The sequence below is a fragment of the Ursus maritimus genome, unplaced genomic scaffold (genome assembly GCF_017311325.1).
Source record: "Ursus maritimus isolate PB19 unplaced genomic scaffold, ASM1731132v1 scaffold_21, whole genome shotgun sequence".
Lineage (NCBI taxonomy): Eukaryota > Metazoa > Chordata > Mammalia > Carnivora > Ursidae > Ursus > Ursus maritimus.
Window position 1 is genome coordinate 5,709,841 of NW_024424564.1, and position 24,729 is coordinate 5,734,569.

At 33.8% G+C, this 24,729-nt stretch overlaps 1 protein-coding gene across 2 annotated transcripts in view; it reads left to right on the top strand.

The window, feature by feature from the left end:
• The window catches only part of MON2 (MON2 homolog, regulator of endosome-to-Golgi trafficking), a 97,404-nt gene that overhangs the window by 42,152 nt on the left and 30,523 nt on the right, over positions 1-24,729 (top strand). For both annotated transcript variants that reach the window (XM_008684231.2, XM_008684237.2), the window contains exons 11-24: positions 320-473; positions 5,441-5,673; positions 7,354-7,435; positions 8,021-8,205; positions 9,225-9,337; positions 10,468-10,572; positions 10,947-11,027; positions 11,106-11,179; positions 11,265-11,355; positions 15,478-15,579; positions 16,933-17,043; positions 18,551-18,726; positions 20,622-20,784; positions 22,216-22,509. In XM_008684231.2, coding sequence (XP_008682453.1) covers positions 320-473; positions 5,441-5,673; positions 7,354-7,435; positions 8,021-8,205; positions 9,225-9,337; positions 10,468-10,572; positions 10,947-11,027; positions 11,106-11,179; positions 11,265-11,355; positions 15,478-15,579; positions 16,933-17,043; positions 18,551-18,726; positions 20,622-20,784; positions 22,216-22,509 — 1,964 coding nt within the window. The remainder of the gene's footprint in view (positions 1-319; positions 474-5,440; positions 5,674-7,353; positions 7,436-8,020; positions 8,206-9,224; positions 9,338-10,467; positions 10,573-10,946; positions 11,028-11,105; positions 11,180-11,264; positions 11,356-15,477; positions 15,580-16,932; positions 17,044-18,550; positions 18,727-20,621; positions 20,785-22,215; positions 22,510-24,729) is intronic.

The following is a 24,729-nucleotide window of genomic DNA, read 5'->3' on the forward strand; positions in this document are numbered from 1 at the left end:
TTTTTTTTTTTTTTTTTTTAAGATTTTATTTATTTATTTGACAGAGACAGCCAGCGAGAGAGGGAACACAAGCAGGGGGAGCGGGAGAGGAAGAAGCAGGCTCCTAGCAGAGGAGCCATATGTGGGGCTCGATCCCAGAACGCTGGGATCACGCCCTGAGCCGAAGGCAGACGCTTAACGACTGCGCCACCCAGGCACCCCATGTAGTATCCATTCTTATAGAACAAATTTTTTTTTAGTTGAACCAAATGTTTGTATATTACGGATTTGCAATTAACTAGTAAATTGGTATCTTTGCTTTCTTCCCCTTATCTAACAGGAAACAATAACTCAGGTGGCTCCGTCTCAGCACCAGCTAACTCAGGAATGTTGGGGATTGGTGGAGGTGTTACTTTGCTACCAGCATTTGAATATAGAGGAACTTGGATACCTATCTTGACTATTACAGTACAAGGCAGTGCAAAAGCCACCTAGTAAGTAGTAGTAGCTTTATTTTGTGATGAATGATGCCATTGGGATTATTTTATCCTAAAATGTATCTGTATCATATTTTGAATATTTTAAACCTAGTAATTCTAAATTTAGAACTAATTTTCTCTCGTCATATGTTGAGAATTTTATGTAGGATTGGATTTTGTTTGTTTTCTTTTGTACTATTTGTTGATGTGTTAACAGTATTGTGAAACAAAATGTGGTTTCTTGATCTGAGAACCTATTTAGCTGTTGTATATGGCTTTTTAATTTAAGCCTATGACTTTAGACTTAGGTCTTCTAATACTAACTGAGTTACCAGCAGCAAATTAGTTAACCTTTTTTAAAATCTCAGTTTCTTCACCTATAAAACGAGAGTAGTGATATGTCTACCTTTCAGGATTCTATAGGTGAGAAAAGTTATTTTAACTGTGTAGCTAATTACGTTTTTAGAGTTTAACACACTCAAGTTTAATTAACTTAAAGTGTTTAATGGATTCCATATGTGTTATTTTTATTTTCATTAGCCATTTCAGTTTAACAAATAAATATTTGGCAGTGTGCTGTTGATTTTTTCTTAAGTCAGAGTGAACTACAGTGCTACAGACATAAAGCAATCAATCCTACATGGATTTAACACTACTGTATTACTGTGAGGCAACTAATACATTTTGAATGCTTGGCGTGTATAATTAAAACACTATCCCGATGACAGTAAATCAGAACTCAAAGTGTGAAGCAGAGTCTCTGACTAGTTTGTTTGTTGTTTGTTTAAATTTGAGTATAGTTGACACACATTACATAAGTTTCAGGTATACAATACAACATAGTGATTTGACAAGTTTATACATTATGTTGTGTTCACCACAAGTGTAGCTGCCATCTGTCCTTTTACATCACTGTAACAATATCGTTGACTGTATTCCTTATGCTGTGCCTTTTATTCCTGTCACTTACTCATTCCATTACTGGAGGTGCGTCTCCCACTCCCCTTCATCCATGTGCCCAATCCTTACTTGCTGACTAGTTTAAACGATAAATTTATATGGTATGTCAGTCTGCATAGTATAATCATGATATCTTGCTATGCAGCTTTTTTTTGCCTAAAATTATGAAAGTATAGAATTTAACTAAAATTCATTGTTATTCTTAGTCATTTAAAAGATATTAAAGTTACCTAGTCTTATAATAAGCTTTTGCTTGCTACAGAGGCTAGTGACTCAAGTATACTAGAGTATCAAATTTAAAAGAAATCAGATTGCTAGCACTGAAAGAGACAATAATCTCATTCATTTCCTCACCTCATTTTATAAATTGAAAAAACCCCAACGTAGAATTAGTTGCCCTTTTTAAACTTACATTTTAGTGAGTGAGGTAATCAATAAATGTTCAGATAAACATATAATATCACCTTGGGTAATGGTTAATTCTTTGAAGAAAAAACAAATTAAAGGGATAAAGAGTGACCAAAATAAAGATGGGGACAGGAATGATTTCTGAGGAAATAAGATGAGCAAATACATAATTACAGGGAGAGAGTGAAGATGTGTGCCTAAGGAAGAAGAATTAAAACAAATAAATGACAAGAGAGTAAATACTTGGCAAAGTTGTACAAATTACTTTTTTATTAATAAAATGGAAGTCTGAAACCAATTGTTTATTGATAATTTAATCCTTACCAATTAAGAGAGTTGGATTTTAACTAGTTCTGCTACTAAATAATATGATTATGAGTACAGCGCATTATTTCACTTGAAGGCAATGTTAGGACTAAATCTCTAAAGGAACATATAGTTTTTGGTTTTGTTTAGTACTATACACACTGAGATTACTCACCTCTGAAATCAAAAATGGCCAGAAAATATTGGGTTTTCTTTTGCACATGGATTAGTATTTTTCCATTGAAGCCTCCCTGTTGAATGGGCATCTTTTATTCATTTGTTGCGAGATTCACTGTCAAGTTATTTTCACTATTTTCAGTATCAAGCACATTATTTCACTTGAAGGTGTACATGTAAATCTTCATTGTATATTCTGTTCTTTTATTGATTTTTAAGTATATAATCATTTGAATACTTAAGTGATGTACAGACAAGTAGTTTTGACGTAAGTATTGTTGACGTATTCTTTCTGATTAATTACACTATGGCTGCTTTCAAAGTTGGGCTTGCGACAGTTTTGCAACTTTACCTTAAATTTAAAAATATTTAAATAAATGGGTTACATTTTATCTAAAACTGGAATTTGTGTACAGTTCTAATAAAGTAGCCCTGAAATATTGAGGTAAGGAAGTGTGGGCATTGTTTTAGGTTGTGGTGTAAATAAAAATAAGCATAAATCACCTTTTTCTCTTAACTATTCTAGCACTTAAGGCCTTTACCATAGCATTTGGGGATTAGAGTTTGGGATATTTAGGATTATTTTCTTTGTTTTAGATGCATTTTCTCAGTAGAGCATTTGTTCTTTGAGAATAGAGATTTGTCTGAAAAAATGCTTAGTGCTTACAGGCTTAATGTGTGGCTCAAAAAGGCTCAGTGGCTTGGCAACGATTAAACCCATAAACTTTACCTCCTTGTTTGAGCTTAGATCTTTTTGATCAGTAATATAAATATATTTTTATTGATTACCTAAATTTTAAAATCCTCAGAGCTGGCACATACTAGGGGTTAAATTGATAGGCTTTAGAGTCAGACTTGTGTTAAGAACTGTTGATGGATAACTGTGTCACTTTAGTTCTTTTTTTTTTTAATGTTTTTTTATTATATTATGTTAGTCACCATACAGTACATCACTGGTTTCTGATGCAAAGTTCGATGATTCATTAGTTGCGTATAACACCCAGTGCACCATGCAATACGTGCCCTCCTTACTACCCATCACTTTAGTTCTTAGTTTCATCCTATCTCTATCTCTTAGGGGGTTTGTGAGGAGTTAAACAAGACAATGTACATTAAAAAAATCTCTTAGAGTCCCAGGCCAGGAGTTATTGCACAACAAATGATAGCTGTTTATAGGTGTTGTTATTGTTTATTCTGAGTTTTGCATTTCTTTACAAATTACCTACCTTTAGTCTTGATTATCATTCAGCAACTTTTAGAATTTGAGGTTGGAAATCTCTTTTATTAGCTTATTGTAATCTTTAATGATTTCACTTTTGTTTTTGAGATGTAATCCACATACCATAAAACTCAGCCTTTCACAGTATACATTTTATGGTTTTACTATATTCAGAAGCTATGTAACAATAAGCACCTTTACTTCAAGGACTTTTTCATCATCCCAGAAAGAAACCCATACTCATTATTAGTCATTTCCCAGTCTCCCTTTCCCGTTCCCCTAGCAACCACTGATCTGTTTTGCATTTCTACTGATTTGCCTTTTCTGGATATTTCATATAAATGTAATCATACAATAAATACTCTTTTGTTTAAGCTTCTTTGACTCAGCATGTTTTGAAGATTCATCTGTGTTGTAGGATGTGTCAGAACTTCATTTCTTTTTATGGCTAAATAACATTCAGTATGGATGTACTGTATTTTGTTTATCCATCAATTGATGGGTATTTGGATTGCTTCCACTTTAATGCTGCTGTGAGCATTTATGTACAACTTTTTGCTTAGACATATGTTTTCATTTCTCATGGATATATATATACCTAGGAGTAGAATTGTTGAGTCATATATTACTCTATGTTTAACTTTGTGAAGAACTGCCAAACTATTTTCCCAACTGTATCATTTTATATTCCCACTGACAGCGTTTGGGAGTTCAAATTTCTCCATATCCTCAGCAGTACTTGTTACTGTCTTTTGATTATTGTTATAGTCTTTTGATTATAGCCATCCTAGTGGACATTAAGTGTTATCTTACCATATTTCAGTTTGCATTTCTCTAAATACTGATGGCATTGAGTATATCACTCACGTGCTTATTGCCTATTTATATATCAACTTGGGAGAAATGTCTTTTCAGATCCTTTGCTTCTTTTTAATTGGGTTATCTTTTTATTATTTCGTTCTCAGTGTTCTATATATTCTGGATCGTTAGTTCCTTATCAGATACATGATTTGCAAAAATTTTCTATTCTGTGGATGAATTCAGTTTATCTGTTTTTTCCTTTGTTGCTTGTGCTTTTGATATCCTATCTAATAAATCACACTACCTAATGTGAGGTCATGAGATTTTTTGCCCATGTTTTCTTCTAAGAGTTTTTAGTTTAGCTCTTACATTTAGGTCATTGACTAATTTTGAGTTAATTTTTGTATGTGGTATGAGGTGAATATCCAGTTATTCCAGTACCACCAGTTCTTTTTCCATTGAATTATCTTGACAGCTTTCAATTTTAAGGAATTTAAAACCATAACTCCTTATTTGCTGTGATTTAAGACAAAAGATTTGTTATCTTTCCTTTTGAAAACTTTGTTCTAACTATGGGGTAGAAACCTCTAAAATTTGAGTTTGACATATTGATGCTCTGAGTATTATTCTTACCCGTTGGCAGATTGTGTCTGAGATGATAGCTAAGCTGGGTATCTCACAGTAATACTTTCTCAGTGTGAAAATATCTTCGTTTATAGGATTGATTTGATTTTATAGTACCTTACTTTGAAAGCACTGGAGTCAGAGTTTGAGAAGTTTTATAATCCATTTAGTCTTAGTCTATTTTATATATAAGTCTTTATTTCTCTAATACCAACAATTAAAATATTGGCACATTTAGGAGGAGAGCCAAAAAGTACACTATTAAAATAATTAGTTATGGCAGTGGTCAGGCCTTAATTTTTCTAATCAGTTTCTTAGAATACTGAGAAGGGATCCCTCTTCCAAATGAAACAAACTCAGTAATGTCCATTCACTTTTTCTATTCTGTTGCTCCTGTTGCTCTTAATTTCTGTGAACTGCAAATACTTTTATATATTTTCATCATCTTGGCTTTTAATTAGTGTTCTGATTTTTTTCTTAATTTCAGCCTTGAGATGTTGGACAAAGTTGAGCCCCCAACTATACCAGAAGGTTATGCTATGTCTGTGGCGTTCCATTGTTTGCTTGATCTTGTACGTGGAATCACTAGTATGATCGAAGGAGAGTTAGGAGAGGTTGAAACAGAATGTCAGACTACTACGGAAGCAGCTTCTTCACCAACACAGTCATCAGAACAGCAAGAATTACAGTCAACATCAGACCAAATGGATAAGGAAATAGGTATATTGACGTCTGTATTTTTAATTTTTATTTTGAAATAATTTGAAATTTACAGAAAAGTTGCAGAAATACTCAAGTTCCCATATATCCTTCACCCTGATTTCCCAGTTGTTAACACTACCCTATTTGTGTTACTCACATACGTCATTGTACTTTTCTCCTGAACTATTTGAGGATAAATTGCAGATATGATGCCCCACTTCCACTTAATACTTTAGTGTTTTCTTAAAAATAAGGACAGTTTCCTAATATAACTACGGTACAATCCCATCATAAATTTAGCATCAACCCAGTATTATCTTACCCCAGACCTCATTCAAATTTTGCCATTTGCCCAGGTGATGTCTTTTATGTTCTGGGATCACATGTGGAATTTAGTTTGATGTTGCTATACTGTCCTTAAATCTAGAACACTTCTTTGGTTTTTTCTTATCTTATATGACCTTGACATTTTTGAAGAGTACAGGCTAGTCAGTTTAGGTTTGTCTTTTTTTTCCTTGCAACTAGATTCAGCTTACTCATTTTTGCTAGGGCTACCATAGAAATATTGCTGTGTCAAACTTAGTCTATCAAATAGCAGGAGCATACAATTATCAGTATGTCTCATTATTGGTAATGTTAATTTTTATCATTTGGTTAATATGATGTCTGGCTGGTTTCTTCAGTGTAAGATTAATTATGAACTTTTTGTGAAGAAATATTTTGAGACCTCTGCTGTAAAAGAGAGCTTTCCCTTCTCTCCCATTTATTTTTTTTTAAATTTACTTATTTATATTAATATGGATTCTTGGATTTCTATTTTATTTGAAAGGTTACAATATGATTATCATTATTTGGTTTAACACTCAGATTGTTCCTGATATGGCCAGTGGGACCCCTTTCAACCTGGCCACTGTTTTCTGAGCACTATCTCACTATCTCACACAAAATATTCGCAGCTCATCTTGGATCTTTCTTGCCAAGCCCAGTTATTTTTCTAAGGAGCCCTCACTCCTTTTAGTTTAGTATTTAGAAACTAACACATGTGCACTAGTATGCTTCTTACTACGCACACACAAACACAAGCACACATCTCTTTACATTTTAAAAATGTTTATCTAAAAATGTCTAAATGAGGTTTCTCCAGGTCAGTACCACAAGGCTTATTTTTAACTTTCCGTGTTTGCAATTACCTTCTCCAAAAGTGAGAATTGGTCCCAGTTTATTCAGTGGATTTACTCATTTGCTCGATTCCTAGTGTATAGAAATCAATCTCCTGGCTGAACAGCTTGTTACACTGCCTTTGTCCTACCTGGTCACAGAGGCTAGAAGTTTGGCCCAATGAAGGGGAAAGGGAATAGGTACTGGTATTACACATACACACACACAGACACACAGACACACACACAGACACACACACACACACATACACAGATAACAGTTGATTTGTGTACTGAAAGATCCTACCATTGATATTTTAAAACAACTTATTTTAGAGACCTGAATTCTGAAACTGGTGTGGTTTTTAAGTTTTCATTTTTTCAAATGTATTTTAAATATTAGAGCTTTAATATTTAATAATTGAGTTGATAGAATATGTAATGTATTGTGAAATGACTAGGAAGGTTTTAGAATGAGGTATTGTCAAATATTGTGCTATCTATAATGATCATGAAGCATTGTATGTTTTTGTCCTTTAAGTTAGTAGAGCTGTTTGGGAAGAAATGGTGAATGCCTGCTGGTGTGGTTTACTTGCTGCTCTCTCACTCCTCCTTGATGCCAGGTATTAAGTCTTTATAATTTTTTTATTGCATGTGTCAGTTAATAAGAAACAAACTTTAAATATTGACTTAAATTGGTCCTAAAAGTATTTCTCCATGTTAGTTTTTTATATATATTGAGCATTATTCTTTTTTTGCCACCTCCCTCTCCTTCATCCTGTTCTTGCCCTGCTCCCCACCAGAATAGTTGTCATGATGTTTTAATGGAAAATACAGTCCTTAAAGTAAAGAATGCCTTTTTCACTTCAAGCCTTATTGCTACTTTTACAGTGATGATAATTATCAATCTCTGGTTTTTTTTCCATAATGACAGGATTTACCGATTTTAAAATGCTTGACATTTAAGTTAAATGAGTGCATTACCATTTTCTTCAATAATGAATATATGTATTATATATTGCTTTTACCCAGTTCAGATTTTCAGGTATTATGTTGATTAGCTAAAATCCCTTCTGAAGTATATTGGTTTTGATAATATTTTTGTATAGATTTTCTTACAACTTCACTGAATACCTAATTCCATGTCATGTTTGCAGTATAATTAAACATAAATTAATCATATTAAATAAAATACTTTATCTTTTCAGCACAGATGAAGCTGCCACCGAGAATATTTTAAAAGCTGAATTGACTATGGCTGCTCTTTGTGGAAGACTGGGCCTTGTAACTTCAAGAGATGCCTTTATAACTGCAATATGCAAAGGTTCCCTGCCTCCCCATTATGCTCTTACTGTACTGAATACCACCACTGCAGCCACACTTTCCAGCAAATGTAAGACTTTAGCTTATTCACAGTTTTTTTCATCTAGTGGAGTGACATGGTATAGAGAAAAGATTGTAGAAATTCTGAGTTCATACCTCTGCTGTTTCACTCACTGACTCTGTGACCTCAGTGAGAAGTTAATGACCTAGAGCTACAATTATTTCTGTCTCTTTAAAACAATGGGGGTTTTAAATACCAATGTTAAGTAAGGAGTTAATAAAATAATACCAATTTTAAACAATAATTGTGAAGATAGAAGAAAATAAATCTGGAAGTCTTTTGTAAACTATATCATACTGTCGAAATCGTGGTTTTTATTTTTTTTAACGGAACTAGTAGAACAATAATGCTTGCAACCACTTAGATTAACATTCAGTTTTTTTCCTTGTTGAATACTTTGAAAACACTCAGGTTTGTTACATGTAATATAAATATGTTTCAATATGATATTTAGTTTTCAAACTGAAAACTTGAAAATTGGCCTCTACCTAGAAAAGTTTACTGGGAATGCATGTTAAAATACTTAGTGTGTCCTAATTCTGTTTTGCTTGTGAAAAAGTCTGCCAATGTTTTATAATTTTAAAAAGTTATATAGAAAATTAATTTACTTGAAATTTGTTTAACTCATCTTGGTTTTTATACCTCCTGAGTTTTAAAAATGTTTGCATATAGATAATAGATAACTACATAAGTGTCATAGTTGAACTTAGTTTAATCAAATTAGTGTTTTAAAACACAACATTACTGGGGTGCCTGGGTGGCTCAGATGGTTAACATCTGCCTTCGGCTCAGTTTGTGATCTCAGGGTCCTGGGATTGAGCCCTGCATTGGGCTCCATGCTCAGTGGGGAGTCTGCTTCTCTCTCTCCCTTCTCTCTCTCTGCCTCCCCCATCCCCTGCTCTTGTGCACATACACACTCTCTCTAATGAATAAAAAAGATAATATAAAACAAAATAAAATAATAACATTACTTTGAATGCAGTATGAGAAGTATATCTTAATTATTTAAGCTTTCCTTTGTGTTCTAGCATATTCCATTCAGGGCCAAAGTGTTATGATGATAAGTCCATCAAGTGAATCTCACCAGCAAGTTGTGGCAGTGGGTCAGCCTCTGGCAGTCCAGCCTCAGGGGACAGTAATGGTAAAGCACTTTTCTTACCTTGGTTACCAACTAACTATCCAGCATACCTTTTGTACCTTTCTTTTTGTATTTGCCAAATTTATCATTATAGTTACTTACTTTTTTCCCCTGGATGATTGATACCTTTAGAAGACATTAGCAGTTGACACTATCATAAGCAGTTATGATAACACAACTTTTTTTTCCCCTGGAAAGTAATTTATTTCAATCGATTATCTTTTTAATAGTAACTATTACAGCAGTTTAGTTCCAACCAAGGATCATGGCTATAATATATATCTTACAGATACATTCTGAAATAATGTAATTAGGATAAAAATAGTTTACATGGCTTCCTTTTGATATAGAACAACTCTGGGACATTTGATTTCTACAAAATGTTAATTCAAAGCAATCAGAAAAAAAAGGAAAGTGTAAACCATGATCTGCCATTTCTTCTTGTGGTATTCTTAAAACATTATTTTCCAGTGAATTACCAGTAGTAAGGACCAAATTAAAAGAAATATATTCTCCATGATGATAATAATGATGATAATGATGGCAACTAATATTTCTTGAATTTTGTCCTACTTGATTTAATGCCCTCAGCTCTTTACATTCTAAAGAAATGAAATGATGGGTAGAGAGGTTAATTTGACTAAGGCTATGGTAGTTCCATGACATGAACGCAGCCCTTGTGACTCCAGGCCAATGTCAAACTGTCCTTTATGCAGTGTTTCTTAATATTTGTTTGCAGGTTGATTTTCAAAATCATGATGTAAACCAATATGACATGATGCCCATTTATCTATACCTCTTTAAACGCTTTGGTTTAAAAAAAGTAAAATCTGTAAGCTTTTATATCATTTGTTAAAGGTAAAGTAAAGTCAATTCTGTAAGCTTTTATATTATTTGTTAAAACTCCTTACTTAACCTTCCCCATCTGGAATCTCTTATGAGACATTCTAATATATGTATATATATGATAACACAACTTTGAAGCAAATTAATTTGTTCTATACAAAACCATCCAAACTCATTTACTTAATATTTTTATTTTTTTATTTCAAAAAATATTTGAATATGATAATGCTGCTTTACAAGAATGTATAACAGTTCTTACAAATGTATCTTTTTAAAAATATATATAGCTCACTTCCAAAAATATCCAGTGTATGAGGACTTTACTTAACTTGGCACACTGCCATGGAGCTGTTCTTGGAACATCATGGCAACTTGTCCTGGCAACTCTACAGGTATGTTGTAGGCTCTGTGTCAGAGGTCAGTGTTGTTTTTATAGCTAAGTGCCGACAATTAAATTAAGCAATACCTATTGGTGCTCTGGGTGGGCCTAAAGAATAGGCAGTAAGTTTGAAGAAAGAAAAGTTAGAAAGGAAGAAAGGCATGGCTTGTATTTTACAAGTGATGGAATGCTTCTCTTAATGGCCTAAGTTCTACATCCTATGCTTGGTGTAAGAAGTATTTTATATGAATAGTGATTACTAACTTAAATTTGGTTATTGGAAACCTTTTTCTGACTTTAATTTTAGTCACTACTGATTTTTAATTTTAGTTATTAGAATTTTTATAATTTTATAAATTTCTTTATTTTTTTCCTTTAATTTTACAGCATCTTGTGTGGATTCTGGGATTAAAGCCTAGTAGTGGTGGTGCCTTGAAACCTGGGAGAGCTGTAGAAGGACCCAGTACAGTAAGCTCTATTTAGTTTTACTCAATTTGTGCCTCCTGAAATGTTCGTACGTTACATTTAATTGTATTCTTTTCTTAGGTTCTAACAACAGCAGTGATGACAGATTTACCAGTGATTTCCAATATACTTTCAAGATTGTTTGAAAGCTCACAGTAAGAATCAGTTTTAAAAATTGATAGAAATATTATTAGTGTATATTTTAGATCAGAATGTTTTATTTCTTCATTTTCATTATAGGTATCTTGATGACGTATCATTGCATCATTTAATAAATGCACTTTGCTCCTTATCCCTAGAAGCAATGGATATGGCCTATGGAAATAATAAGGTGTGATATTCTATCTTTCTGTTTTAAATATGGTACATTATTGAGTTAAATAAGGTGTACACTCATTATGATCTTAGTATTTTAGTAGAGGGACTAATGCTTACCTTGCAGGCTATGTCAGCTCTGTTGAGCTTTTACCATTCAGGGTTGCTATTTGTTGAAGGGGGAGTGAAGAAGACATGATGTGGTTTGTGATATGTCTAATACATATTATAATTTTAAACTGTGTCTGTTTCTCTTGGGTACTGAGTATTTTAAGAAACATTTTGATAAAGAATAAAGGCAATACCACGTTTCCATAAAATGTCACAATAATATTTGTAATTACAATTTATGATTGGGGCAATACAAGATTTAAATCAAGCAAAATATATATGTCTCAGTTTCTCTTGCCTTCATTGGGATGGAAAATAAGGAGCTAATCATTTCTTTCTAAAGGTAATGATTCTCCCTACCTTGAAAATTTAATTTTTGCTTTTCTCATTTGACTGAATGAATAGAGCAATACTTTTGAATATTGACATTCAAGGACATTTCTTTCTGTATTCAAAATACCATTTTCTGTTATACTTGGTAAGCACAGGAATATATGAACTTATTTATATTTTAGAAATTATTTAAAATGTTGGGGCACTGGGTGGCTCAGTCGGTTGAGCATCTGCCTTTGGCTCAGGTCATGATCCTGGAGTCCCAGGATGGAGTCCCACAGTGGGCTCCCTACTCAGCGGGGAGTCTGCTTCTCCCTCTGCCCCTCACCCTGCTCGTGTTCTCATTCTCTCCATCTTTCTCTCAAATAAATGAATAAAATCTTAAAAAATAAAATAAAATGCTTTCTGTGTTTTAAAATAAGTATAGTGTGACCATTTACAAATAAGTGAAGATACCCAGAACACGATTAAAAAGCAGAGAATGCAGCTTTATAACTTATTTAACATATACCTGTAAGATCCAAAATTATGTTGTTTGCCTAGACCTAAATTATAATTCTTTATACTGTGGATTGTCATCTGTAAGACTGATTTAAAGATTAACTAATAAGGTCTTATTAGGGAGAAGTTTTGTATATTATAGCACATAGCTAGAGAATTACCTAAACATGCAGGTGTTTGAAAATATGTATTATAGTTTACTCCAAATTAAGGCAAAAATAATACAAAATATAGTGAAGTAATCAATTTCTTGATATCTTTAATAATCCTACATTTTTAAGATTAATTCTTAACAAATATATTTTTAATAGAGTACCTTAATGAAATCTGAGCAAGTTTCCTTGGTAATATCTTGAGAAGTTATGTATTCACTCAGTAACCACAGTATGTTTACTATGTACATGATACTATGCTAGGAAATACAAAGGAAATAGAAGATTTTTACTTTCAAACAGCATTAAACTGTTTGGCTCATGGTTAAGTGGTAAAGTGGTATAAAAGTTTAAATAAAGTCATAGATATTAAGTGATGTGAGGCTTATTTTCTGAATCCTTAGTGTCCTGTTATGGAAGATGTTTTTAGTGCATATTTCTCCTAAAAGAATTAAGATTAATCAAGATGAATTAGTTTGTGATTGGAGTTGGATATTGAAGGAATGGTACAATTCAGGTTTGTGGAAATCAAAAGAGAAAAATGTTACAAGAACTCAAGAACAATGAGAATTGAGAAGAAATAGGAAATTTGGTTATTATTAGTTTATAGTTAACCTGGAAGAATACAATTTCAAGAGAGTGGTAGGAGCAGATGTGATATTTCAGGTAGACTTAGAGGGAACAATTATTGAGAATAGGGATGCATTGGAATGGAGATTATGTTCTTGAGAATGGGTTCTCATTTCTCTATTATTGGATTTAATTTTGTAAAGTTTAGTGGTATATGTGGAACCGAAATAAAAGTTTATAAAAATATTCAAGTTTAAAAAATTTTTAAATGGAAGCATAAAACAGTTTATTATTCAGTTATGCTTTCTATAAAAATTACTGTAAAGTATGCTGATGTTGAAATAAGTAGACACTTATGTAATTTTCTTATTGTTAAAAAATGCTGTATCAATGTCAACTCTTCTGAATGAGTTAAATATTCTAGGGATTAAAGATGTATGTATCAGTGCCCTTAATTGTGGCTGTAAAGTGACCAGTCATCTCATTTTTGGTCCTCATTTCAGAAATTTGTGCTAATGTGTTGAGGAAGTAGCTTATGGTAAAGTTTGCAAATTCTTCCCTACAAAAAGGTGGGGTTGATGGTACTTGTGCATATTACCAAGCTCAGTATAACAACAACAAAAATAAAAAAGCAGCTGTTCATAGTTTACTGTATGTCAGGCACTTACATTTTTTTATTTAATCATTTAAAACAACTCAGTGAGGTTTGGTGGTAGTATCTTTTTTACAGATGAAATATGAAAATAGAGAGCTTAACTAATCTGCCTGGGATCGCCTATTTGGTAAATGTTAGAGCTTGGATTTGAACCCACATGCGTATCATTCTAGAGCTTTATTCTTAACCACGTCACTAGTGGCTCTAACTTTTGTGTGCATCAAAGTCTGCTGTAGAGTTTTTTCGATTATGCATCTGCCTTTGGCTCAGGTCATGATTCCAGAGTCCTGGAATCAAGCCCTGCATCAGGCTCCCTGCTCAGCAGGGGAGTCTGCTTCTCCCTCTCCCTCTGCCCCTGCTTGTGTGCTCTTTCTCTCCTTCTTTCTTGCTCTCTTGCTCCCCTCAAATAAATAAAATCTTTAAAAAGTCTGGTGTTGATTTTTTTAAAAATATAAATGCCAGGACCACATTCTAGGCTTCCTGAATAAGAATTTTTGGTTATGAGGCATGGACATCTGTACAGTCTTTCAGATGCCACATGATTCCTGTGTACATCCTGGTGACAATAAGCAGAAGGAAGAGGAGGAAGTAATACTAGGCAACATTTATGGGGACTTAACTATATGCCAGATACTTTCTAACATATGGTTGTTTCTGTATATTTTTATCTCCATTTCATAGATTAAAAAAATTTAGTAGAAGTAGTAACTTACTCAGTGTTACATAGCTATTAAATGGTAGAGTTAAAATGAAATCCTAGGCAGTTAGAGGCAGTTCACAGGTATCCTGCTGTTTTTACAATGATACATTTTTCTACCACACAGATTTTTAAGGTACCCACAGCATTAGTACATGCAGGAAGGATCAGCCTGACCATATTTGTCTCAAAACAATACTGGTTCCTTTTCTGGTTGGTGAAATGCCAGCAACTGAGGAGAGGGGTTTGTCTTCTATTTCTGCTACTTTTCCGTTAGTGTCTAAACTGACAGCTGTGATATCTGCCGTATTCCTGACTTCATACTTCTTTCCCCTGCTTTCTGTTGTCTTCTTTCTGCTTTTTTCATACTTCCTGACATTCACACATAAAACCTGGACATTTGAAGACTACACTAATAAGAATATATATTAGCCTGGGCTGCCATAACAAATTATCACGGACTGGGTGGTTTAAACCACAGAAATGTATTTTTTCATGATTCTGGAGGCTGCACGTCTGAAATCTAGATGCCAGCATGGTGGGTCTAGTGAGGGCTGTCTTCCTGGCTTGAAAGATAGCTGCCTTCTCAGTGTGTCCTCATGTGGTGGGGGAGGAGTGCTCAAGAGCATACTAGCAGGTTCTCAGGTGTCTCTTCTTTTGAGACACTAATCCTGTCCTACCAGAGTTTCACCCTTATGACCTCATTTAACCTAATTACCCCTCATAAGCCTTATCTCCAGATACCATCAGCTTCGGGGTTAAGGTTTCAACATAGGAATTTTAAGGGGACACAGTTTAGTCTGTGGCAGAATGCATCTTTCCTTCTGGTCAGAAGACTAGCCATTCTGTGTGTCTGTAATAAGTTTTGAATTTTTCATTTTTCCCTCATGAAACCATTCTCTTCCTAACCAAATTTTCCAATTAGAAGCTCTTCTGGATACTTGAGGGTGGGCAGAAAGGCTTGTCTCATGATAACTGAGGTTCTGTTAAAATCGGTGCTAACTTTATACTAATTAGATATTAATTGTAGTCATGCTTTTCAGAGTATTGTCAGTTTTGTTTGCATTTGAGGTAATAAAAATTCTTATAATAGCAAAATGCAATATGTTTTCTCTCTAGGAACCATCTCTTTTTGCTGTTGCCAAATTGTTAGAAACGGGTCTAGTTAACATGCACCGAATAGAAATTCTTTGGAGACCTCTAACTGGCCATCTACTTGAGGTAACTTCTTTTTCTTAAATACAGTGTTTACTTTTTACGAAGAATAAGGACATACACATTGAACTAGTGATTCTGGATAACCTTATGAAAAATCAGCATTGCCATTCTTTCCCTTGTACTTATATCTGTATAATTTATCAAGGACTAAAGTTTTACAATAAGTGCTTTGGTGAAGAAATAGGTTGGTTTTTTGGGCTGGCAATGGGTGATAACACCAATGCAATCTCTGAAGGCTCCTGCAGCTGTTAGTTTGGGACCTCTTTCTTTCGTTATGCAGTCTCTTGATCAACCTCAGTTTCAGTGAGTTCTGAAACTTCAAGGCAGTTGGGGCTGAGAGTTAGTAGTAAACACCGTGTCTTTACAGCCTCTCCTGTGATTCTGAGATAGCTCTTCTGCAAAGGGAAAAAGCCTGTTTGATATCACTAATTGTAGATAGTACCAGGGAATTTCATCTGAATTTGTATACTCTTGTGTCCAGGTTGGAATGATTGGTAATAATTAGCTACTTCTTAGTAACAGCTGCTTCTGTCAGTATACATGTTTATGTGTACTTTAGGTTTAGGTTACCAGGATCATTTTGTATTATTTGAGTAAGCTGGGAAAGGTATTATTCTTAATAAGAAGAACAAATGTGCTTGTCCTTTTCTTTATTTTTTTTCCATTTTATTGGGATTACTTTTATGAATTATTAAAGGATATATGCAGATTTCTTTTTCATGGACCCTCCCACCAAATAGCACAAAAATAAGTTTTGAAGATTTTAACACAGTATTTGATTATGAGGATAGGCCTAAATTAGGAACCTTGGTGTCAACTTGCTGCTTTTGTTTACTCTGATGACACAGTTTACTTTTATGACAACCTTTTGTTTCTCTGACTTGTTTAGTTTCATCTTTTATCTTGTGTCTCTCTATTGCTTCCTTTGCCCCTTATACAGAAGGTAAGCTAACTTACGTTTTAGATGTAATTTTTCATTCAGCCCTTATTGATGAACATTTGATGTAATTTTTAAAATGTGAAAGAACAGGGGTGCCTGGGTGACTCAATCGGTTAAGTGTCTGCCTTCGGCTCAGGTCATGATCCCAGGGCCCTGGGATCAAGCTCCCCGCATTGAGCTCCCTGCTTAGCAGGGAGCCTGCTTCTCCCTCTCCCTCTGCCCTTCCCACTGCTTGGGCTCTGTCTTTTCTCTCTCTCTCTCAAATAAATAAATAAAATCTTAAAAAAAAAAAAAAGTGTGAAAGAACAGAAAATGTAATGTTTTAATTTTTCTTTTCTCAAATTGATGTGTGATATGATACATAGCTTAAGTATACAAATTAAATATTTAATTTTTGTTCAATGTTTCATCTTCAGGTTTGCCAGCATCCAAACTCTCGAATGAGAGAATGGGGAGCAGAAGCTTTAACTTCACTTATTAAAGCAGGATTAACATTTAACCATGATCCTCCACTTTCACAAAACCAGGTAAAAAAAAAAATTTAAGTAATTCTTAATATAAAATCATCCTCTCCCATATGTAATTTTTTCTTAATTTATCAAACGGATGATATTCTGAGAATGGGTTTTGTTGCCTAATATTCTATTTTATATGTAGGCCATGGATATCTTATAGAAGGTTGATATGTCTGGATTTTTAGGATTATCTTTATTAAAAATTGTAGCAACTTTCTTGTGAATGATATGGAATTAAAGCTACTAAATTACCTAGAACTAGTTTCCCAGCGTGGAATTTTCTTCTTCATACACTGCTGAAGCTTTATTTGACACCCTACTTTATTAGCCTCCTTGCTTTGGTCCTTAACTGTCTGTACTTTTTTCTCTAATTATCCTTACATGGGGAGAAAACAAGTGGTCGAAGAGACAACTACAATAAAATAGACTTTTATTTTTAAAATACTTTTAAAAGTTATTTTATTCTTCCAGAGTTTATTTTTGAGTCCCTTGTCCTGACTTCTGTAACCATTCACCTATATCTTACACAGTTTTTTAAAAGTCCACCAGTTATATTGTTGGAAGATTGAGTAGGAATGAGGCATTTAGTAGGCATTTCCATTGCCTTCATTATCTTACTGTATTGTAATTGTATTACTTACTGAGTATGTACGATGTGCCAACTAGTGTATTAGCTCTTGGCATAGAATGATAAAGAAGACAGAAAAGATATATGTTCTTATAGAATTTAATGAATTAGTTCTTACAGAATTTTAGTGATTTCATATCTTTTCCTCTAAGTTTTTTGAAAAGAAAACCCTGCTCCATATCCTTAACGTTCAGCTTAATACCTGGCACATAGTGAAAGCTAAAATGTTTTTTCAGTCAGCAAACCAAATAAGTGAGTCCTTGAAGAGAAAAAAGTTAAAAATGAAGCAAGTGCTTTCAGATACTGAAAGGACCAGAACAGAGTGCCTTTTTTTTTTTTTAACTCCAATGGTTTCCAGTAGTTTTATACCATCTTTGTTAATGTCTACCATACTTAATTTTTAGGAGTATTAAGAATTTTAAATTTAAATACTCATGATATATATTAACAGAGTAAATGAAAGTTGATTTTAGAAATTGGGGATTGTTTTCCTCTCTCCAAATATAGCTAGATATAAATAGATATATTTTCTTTAGTGAGATTACTTTCATATGGGTCTTTAATTAGTATCTTTTTTTTAAAGAAAGTTTTTAATTATTTTTTGCTTGGGGTCTTTAATTAGTGTCTTTTGATGTAGGATCACTCTCCATTTAATCCAAAATCTTGACATGTTGAAGACTGGTTTTTATTTTCTCTTATTTTAAAAAAAGAGGACAAAATAAACCTCTGGTGATAACAGTTAGAGAATCATATTCAGTGTTTGTTTTAGTTTTAGAAAAGTTTCTAATACTATTATAGTCTGAGTGGAGGTGAATTTAAATTTAAAAAGCAACAGTAAAGCCTTGTCTTTTTGAGCCTCTCTTCCTAATTAGTTTCCTGCCCTCTTTTCAGAGGCTGCAATTGCTTTTACTGAACCCATTAAAGGAGATGTCCAGTATTAACCATCCAGATATCCGACTCAAGCAATTAGAATGTGTGTTGCAGATTCTTCAGAGTCAGGGAGACAGTCTTGGGCCTGGATGGCCATTAGTGCTTGGAGTCATGGGAGCAATCAGAAATGATCAAGGGTAAGTGTTTAAAATTAACATCCAAAAAGTAATAAAGAGGGACTTCATCCTAAAATTTTGCAGAAGTGGTAATTTTTTATGTATGCCCTTCCTGGCTAAGATCTAGAATTGTTTTTCTTAATCCTACCCCCAGTGACTTTAGTGAATTATCAGGGCTCACCGTTGTTTTGGAAGGATAGAAAAATTGCTGTTTACTTGACATTTGACATTTGTACAAGACTACAGGGTTGTTTATAGGGCAAATGCACCAAGCTAACAAATTTTGTAACACATCCAAAGATTGGGTTTTGTATTATTAAAATAAGCATTGGTAAGATGTAAATTAACACTTAGGACTTGATTCTCAGCATATGTTGGGAAATATAAGAAGTTGCTTTTAAGAGACTTTTAAAAATTTGTTCATTTATTTTGTACGTAGTATATTCTAAGTACTATGCTTGCTAGTTACTCTGATTATACAGGTAAATAGCTCTTGCTCTAAAAGTAGAATCTCAGGGAAAAGGAACAAGCTCTGTAAGTAGAATCCTAATGATATAGTCTGTTATGCCACAAAAGAATAGGATTCCAGTGGTAGGGGCCTATGTCCCTGGAGGAGGGCAGAGCCAAAATTATGAAGGACCTTATATACTTTTATAAACTGTTTGGATTTATCTTCAGTACATTTGAGAGGCATTTTAGGAGTTTTAAGCAGAGTAACGGTGTGATCTGATGTGCATTTCAGATATATCACTGTGGCAGCATCATGGAGGGGTGGATGGGAAATGAGAGAACCTGCAGTGTTCTCTAGAAATAGAGAGGAAGAATGATGATTTGAGCTACTTAGCAGATTGATTATGGGTGTGAAGGGTGATATAGGAAATAGAATAAGGAATGACTCCCATATTTCTAATTTAGGCAGGTTAATGAATGATGGTATTATTAACTAAGTAGTAAATACTGAAAGAAGAGCAAAATGGACTTACTTAGTTTAAGGTAGAACATTGCAGTGGAGAGGTCTATCAAATGTTTGCATGTATTTGTCTCATTCTGCTGCAGAACTCATACTATCTTGTATGATGGCTAGTTGAGTTTTATATGATTGAGATGCTTGGGACTATTATGGAAAATTAATTTTTCTCATTTATTTGTAGTAATAAATTTTCTTAAATACTACAAAATACTGAGATGATTAAATTGAAAAGAGATCTGCCATAGCTTAAATCAAGCTTAAATTTCTTCTTCTAGTCTACAATGCAGTTATAAAATAGGGCTTCATGGTGGGATGAAATTAATTAGTACATGTAAAACAGGAAGTGCATGGTATAGCAAACAGTCAGTAAGTTTTAGCTATTGGGGCTCCTAGGGGCAGGCTCGGTCATTTGGGCATCTGACTCTTGATTTCCGCTTGGTTCGGGGTCTCAGGGTCGTGAGATCGAGCCCTGCATCAGCTTGGAGTTTGCTTGTACTTCTCCCTCCCCTTGCTTGCGTGCTTTCTCTCCCTCCCTTTTTCCTCTCTCTCTCAAATAAATAAGTAAAAATAAGAAAAAATAAGAAAAAATAAGTGTTAGCTGTTATAATTTATTTTCATTATTATTTTCACCACTAGAATTAGAATTGAGGATACAGTGGTGAGAAAGTAGCTACAGGCAATTTCCTTTGGTCATTAATGTCTAAGTTGTATGTGGCTAGTTGATAGAAAATTCTTTCTTTGTTTTTATTTGTTAATTTGTTCAAGTATCTGTTTCTCTTTTACATTTATGTGAATATTGAAATACCGTATGACCTGTATTAGGGAAGATTTTCTTGTTCAATTTTTAAAATAGAATTTAACTTGGTTAAAATTATTGTAAGGTGTGTATTTTTACTTGTATTTCTTTTAAATGAATGAGTATAATTTTTTTTTTCGTTGTTTTCAGAGAATCCTTGATACGAACTGCATTCCAGTGTCTTCAGTTGGTCGTGACAGATTTTCTACCAACAATGCCTTGCACATGCCTGCAGATTGTTGTAGATGTTGCAGGTAGCTTTGGACTTCATAACCAAGAACTTAATATTAGTTTGACTTCAATAGGTTTATTGGTAAGTATTATTGCCTTTCTGATGATCATATAATTTAGAAATCACTGGTATGCTGTTGAGAATGAATGCTAAGAGAAAAGGCTTTTGGCTTTAGAGGGGTTGTTTAAATGACTTTTAATTACTGAACTTCTATTTTGCATGAAGGGTTAAATGACATAATTTAAGAATTACTTCATTAATAGACTATTTGGAATAATTTTGATATATCGAGCTGAAATTTAGCTTTAAAAGGTTTGTCATGAGAGGATTTAGTAAACAAGTAATAGTACATACAAGGAAAGTATTCAGTTGACACTAGTGTAAAGATTAACTGACTTTTAATATTGTTTCAGTAGCAACATTTCCATATACTACTTATTTAGTAAATAAAGCTCCAATAAAAAGGTTTACTGTATACACAGGGCTTTGCTATATACACAGTCCTATAGTTTATCAGCACTGCTTTATTAGCAATTAGAAGGCAATATGTTAATGGAAGAGCTTTGACTATGGAAACAGATATACTTGTATTTTAATTCTGTATGCCTCTTGTTCTGTAATTATTGATGTCATGAGCCTTATTTTACTCATCTTGAATGTAGAAGTAAAATCTATTATACGATATTATTAATATTACATAAGTAAACAAATAGAAAGCTGTTCCCAATAGAAATGTATTCAAAGGCAATTATTTAGATTCTTTTAAATGTTTATTATAAGCCAGAAGTTTTTAAAGTCAAACTTAAATATTCCTTACAAGCTGGAAAAATTACTATTAAAAATGTAATTATAGGAAAGAAAATAAGCATGTGTATAGAATTGCTCCCAAAGAGTAGTTAATTCAGTATCGATTAAATTACTGCTAGGTGTCACCTCCTTTATGTTTATGTTCATAGGATTCTCTGCATTTTTATCATTGGCATAATTCTCATTAATTCATACACCACATACTGTGGCTGAGAATGAAGTCATAAGATATATTTGGATATAGTAATTATTCTTGTAAAATTACAAAATATCATTAAATGATAAGGAATTGTTAACAATTTTTTTGGTGTCATAATGGTGTCATGGTTATTTTTTTAAAGCCTTTAAGTGGAAATTATAAAATTTAGTCACGACATAAATATGACAGAATGTTAACAATTGGTTTTCTGTATGTCAATATATTGGTATATTTTCCCTGTTTTTCTGTATGTTCTTGAAATGTTTCATAATAAAAATCTTTGAAAATATTTATGTTAGCTCATGATTGTTTCCCCAAATTCTCCTGAAATCAGATGGAGGCATGTGACAGAGATGTTTTTTAATCTGTTCTACTAGAAAAGGAATTACTAAGTGGCTTTTAAAAGTTTGATTCTGAAAGGTAGAGCAGCCGTGTGTTGCGTATTTATTTATGTGTTTAAAATAAAATACGTGAGTGAAATGGCATTTTTCTACTTTACTTTTTAGTGGAATATTTCAGATTATTTTTTCCAAAGAGGGGAAACTATTGAAAAAGAATTAAATAAAGAAGAGGCAGCACAGCAAAAGCAGGCAGAAGAGAAAGGAGTTGTTTTAAATCGGCCTTTCCATCCTGCACCACCGTTTGATTGCTTGTGGTTGTGTCTTTATGCAAAATTGGGTGAACTATGTGTGGACCCCCGTCCTGCTGTGAGGAAGAGTGCAGGACAAACTCTGTTTTCAACAATTGGCGCACATGGAACTTTATTACAGCACTCGACGTGGCACACTGTTATTTGGAAGGTATTGTAGATCAGCTTGAGTTGCTAGCTTTTGAGACAATTTTTTTAATTTTTCAGTTAATCTTGTTCCTGTTAATTTTTAAAGAAGAATTTACATGCATTTGTGCTTTTGACAAAGCAGAATGTTAGTTTTGTCATACTTTAAATTGTACCTCGCACAGAATAAATTACATATTGAAAGCCTATTCTCTCTTCTTCTGTCTTCGTCCCTGATTATCTCTCTCTCTGACTTCTGCCTTCGCCTTTTCCTTTTTTCTTCCTGTTTCCCCAAAACCACATATTTCAAATGTAATCAGTTGAGAATTTCATAAATAAAAGAATATCAATAATAGTGAAATTTACTTGCAGGATCAACAAACAGAAGTAACCTCTAATTGGTAAATTCTATATGTTTTTTCATTAAATACACAGTTTCAATTTTTCTTTTTCTTCTTTGTTTTTTTAATATTTTATTTTTAAGTAATCTCTACACCCAATGTGGGGCTTGAACTCACAATCCTAAGACCAAAAGTCACATGCTCTACTGACTGAGCCAGCCAGGTGTGCCCTTTTCTTTTTCTTTTTCATCCTCATTTTAAAAACTTTCTTACGGGGCACCTGGGTGGCTCGGTTGGGCATCCAACTCTTGGATTTAGGCTCAGGTCATGATCTCACGGTTGTGAGATCAGGCCCTGCATCAGGGGCTCTGTACTCAGTGTGGAGTTTGCTTGGATCTCTCTCTTCCTCTCCCTCTGCCCCTCCCCAGGCTCGTGTGCAGGGGCGCTCTCTCTCTCTCTCAGAATAAATATTTTTTAAGAACTTTAAGAACTTTTTACAAAGCCAACAGCTTATTAGTGAGCATCCCCTCTTTGCTAATAGCTCTCCTTTTTGTTCCATCTATTCTATTTTAATAAAAATCTTTGTATCATTTCACCGCTTTTGTGAATTTATGAGATCAGTAAGTTTGACAATAGGCTGCATAGTAAATCTTAATTGTATTTAACAATTTGTCTTCAATTTAATAAAAATATTCCACAGTGTCTTCTTAAAAAATTAATAATGTATATCCACTAATAAAAATAATTAAAATCCCTTCTCTTTCCTGTGTGTTGTTTCAACTCCATCCACTGGCTCCACCTCTTCAGATCACTGGCATGCTTAAGCCCCCCTTACTATTTTAAAAAACAAACTGAAATTTTCTCTGATTCCTATTTTCCTCTTAAACAGCTTAATTGTTAATCTTACTGCCTAATTGTCAGTGATTTATTTTTCCTTCCTCACCTCCCCTGCATTCTCTTGGCCCTTTAATATGATTTCCAGATTATTCTACTTAAGAGTCTCTTAAACCTTAAGGTAACAGGATCACCTAGACGACTTGTTCAAGCACAGATTCCTGAGCCACCAGCCCCTGCCTCCCAGAATTTCTGATTTTTCTGAGCCCCATGACTTGGGGTCTGGTAATTTGCATGTCTATGAGTTTCCCGCGTGATGCTAATGCTGTTGGTTCTGAATCCATATTTTGAGAACCACAGAAATTGTTCATAGGGTACAGGTGGTCTTCTGATTGCCAAGGTTTTCACCCTAAATTCAGTTCTATTCCTACTCATTTTTATTTTTTTGTAGCATTTAACACCGTTGATTATTTTCTCCTTAAAATTTATCTTCCCTTGGATTCTGTTTCACAGAATGCTTCTGCTTGTCTTTCCAGTTTTTTAAAATTTTTTCTTCAGTTCCTTCCCCTGAATCTACTCTTCAAATGTAAACATTCTCCAAGTCCCAAACACTTCTTCCTTGAATTCTTTCTTTCTTCTTCTTTTTTTTAAAATGTAAGCTCCATGCCTAATGTGGGGCTTGGACTCATGACCCTGAGTTTAAGAGTCACGTGCTCTACCGACTGAACCAGCCAGGCATCCCCTTGCTTGATTTTTTTCAAGCACCTTCATCTAGTCCTGAACCTTCAGTTATAACCTCTCTACAAATGTCTTCCATAATTACAATTTTTTACCTGGGTTCTTAGCTTCATTCCCTTCTCGTATATTACCCCATAGATGCTCTATTGATACCCCAGCTCAACAAGTCTTAGAAAATATTCTATCCAAAAATATTCTATCCAGTTAAAAATTTTTTTTCATATTCTGGGACGTCTGGGTGGCTCAGTGGGTTAAGCATCTGCCTTCAGCTGAGGTTATGATCCCAGGGTTCTGGGACTGAGTCCCGCATCCGGCTCCTTGCTCATCGGGGA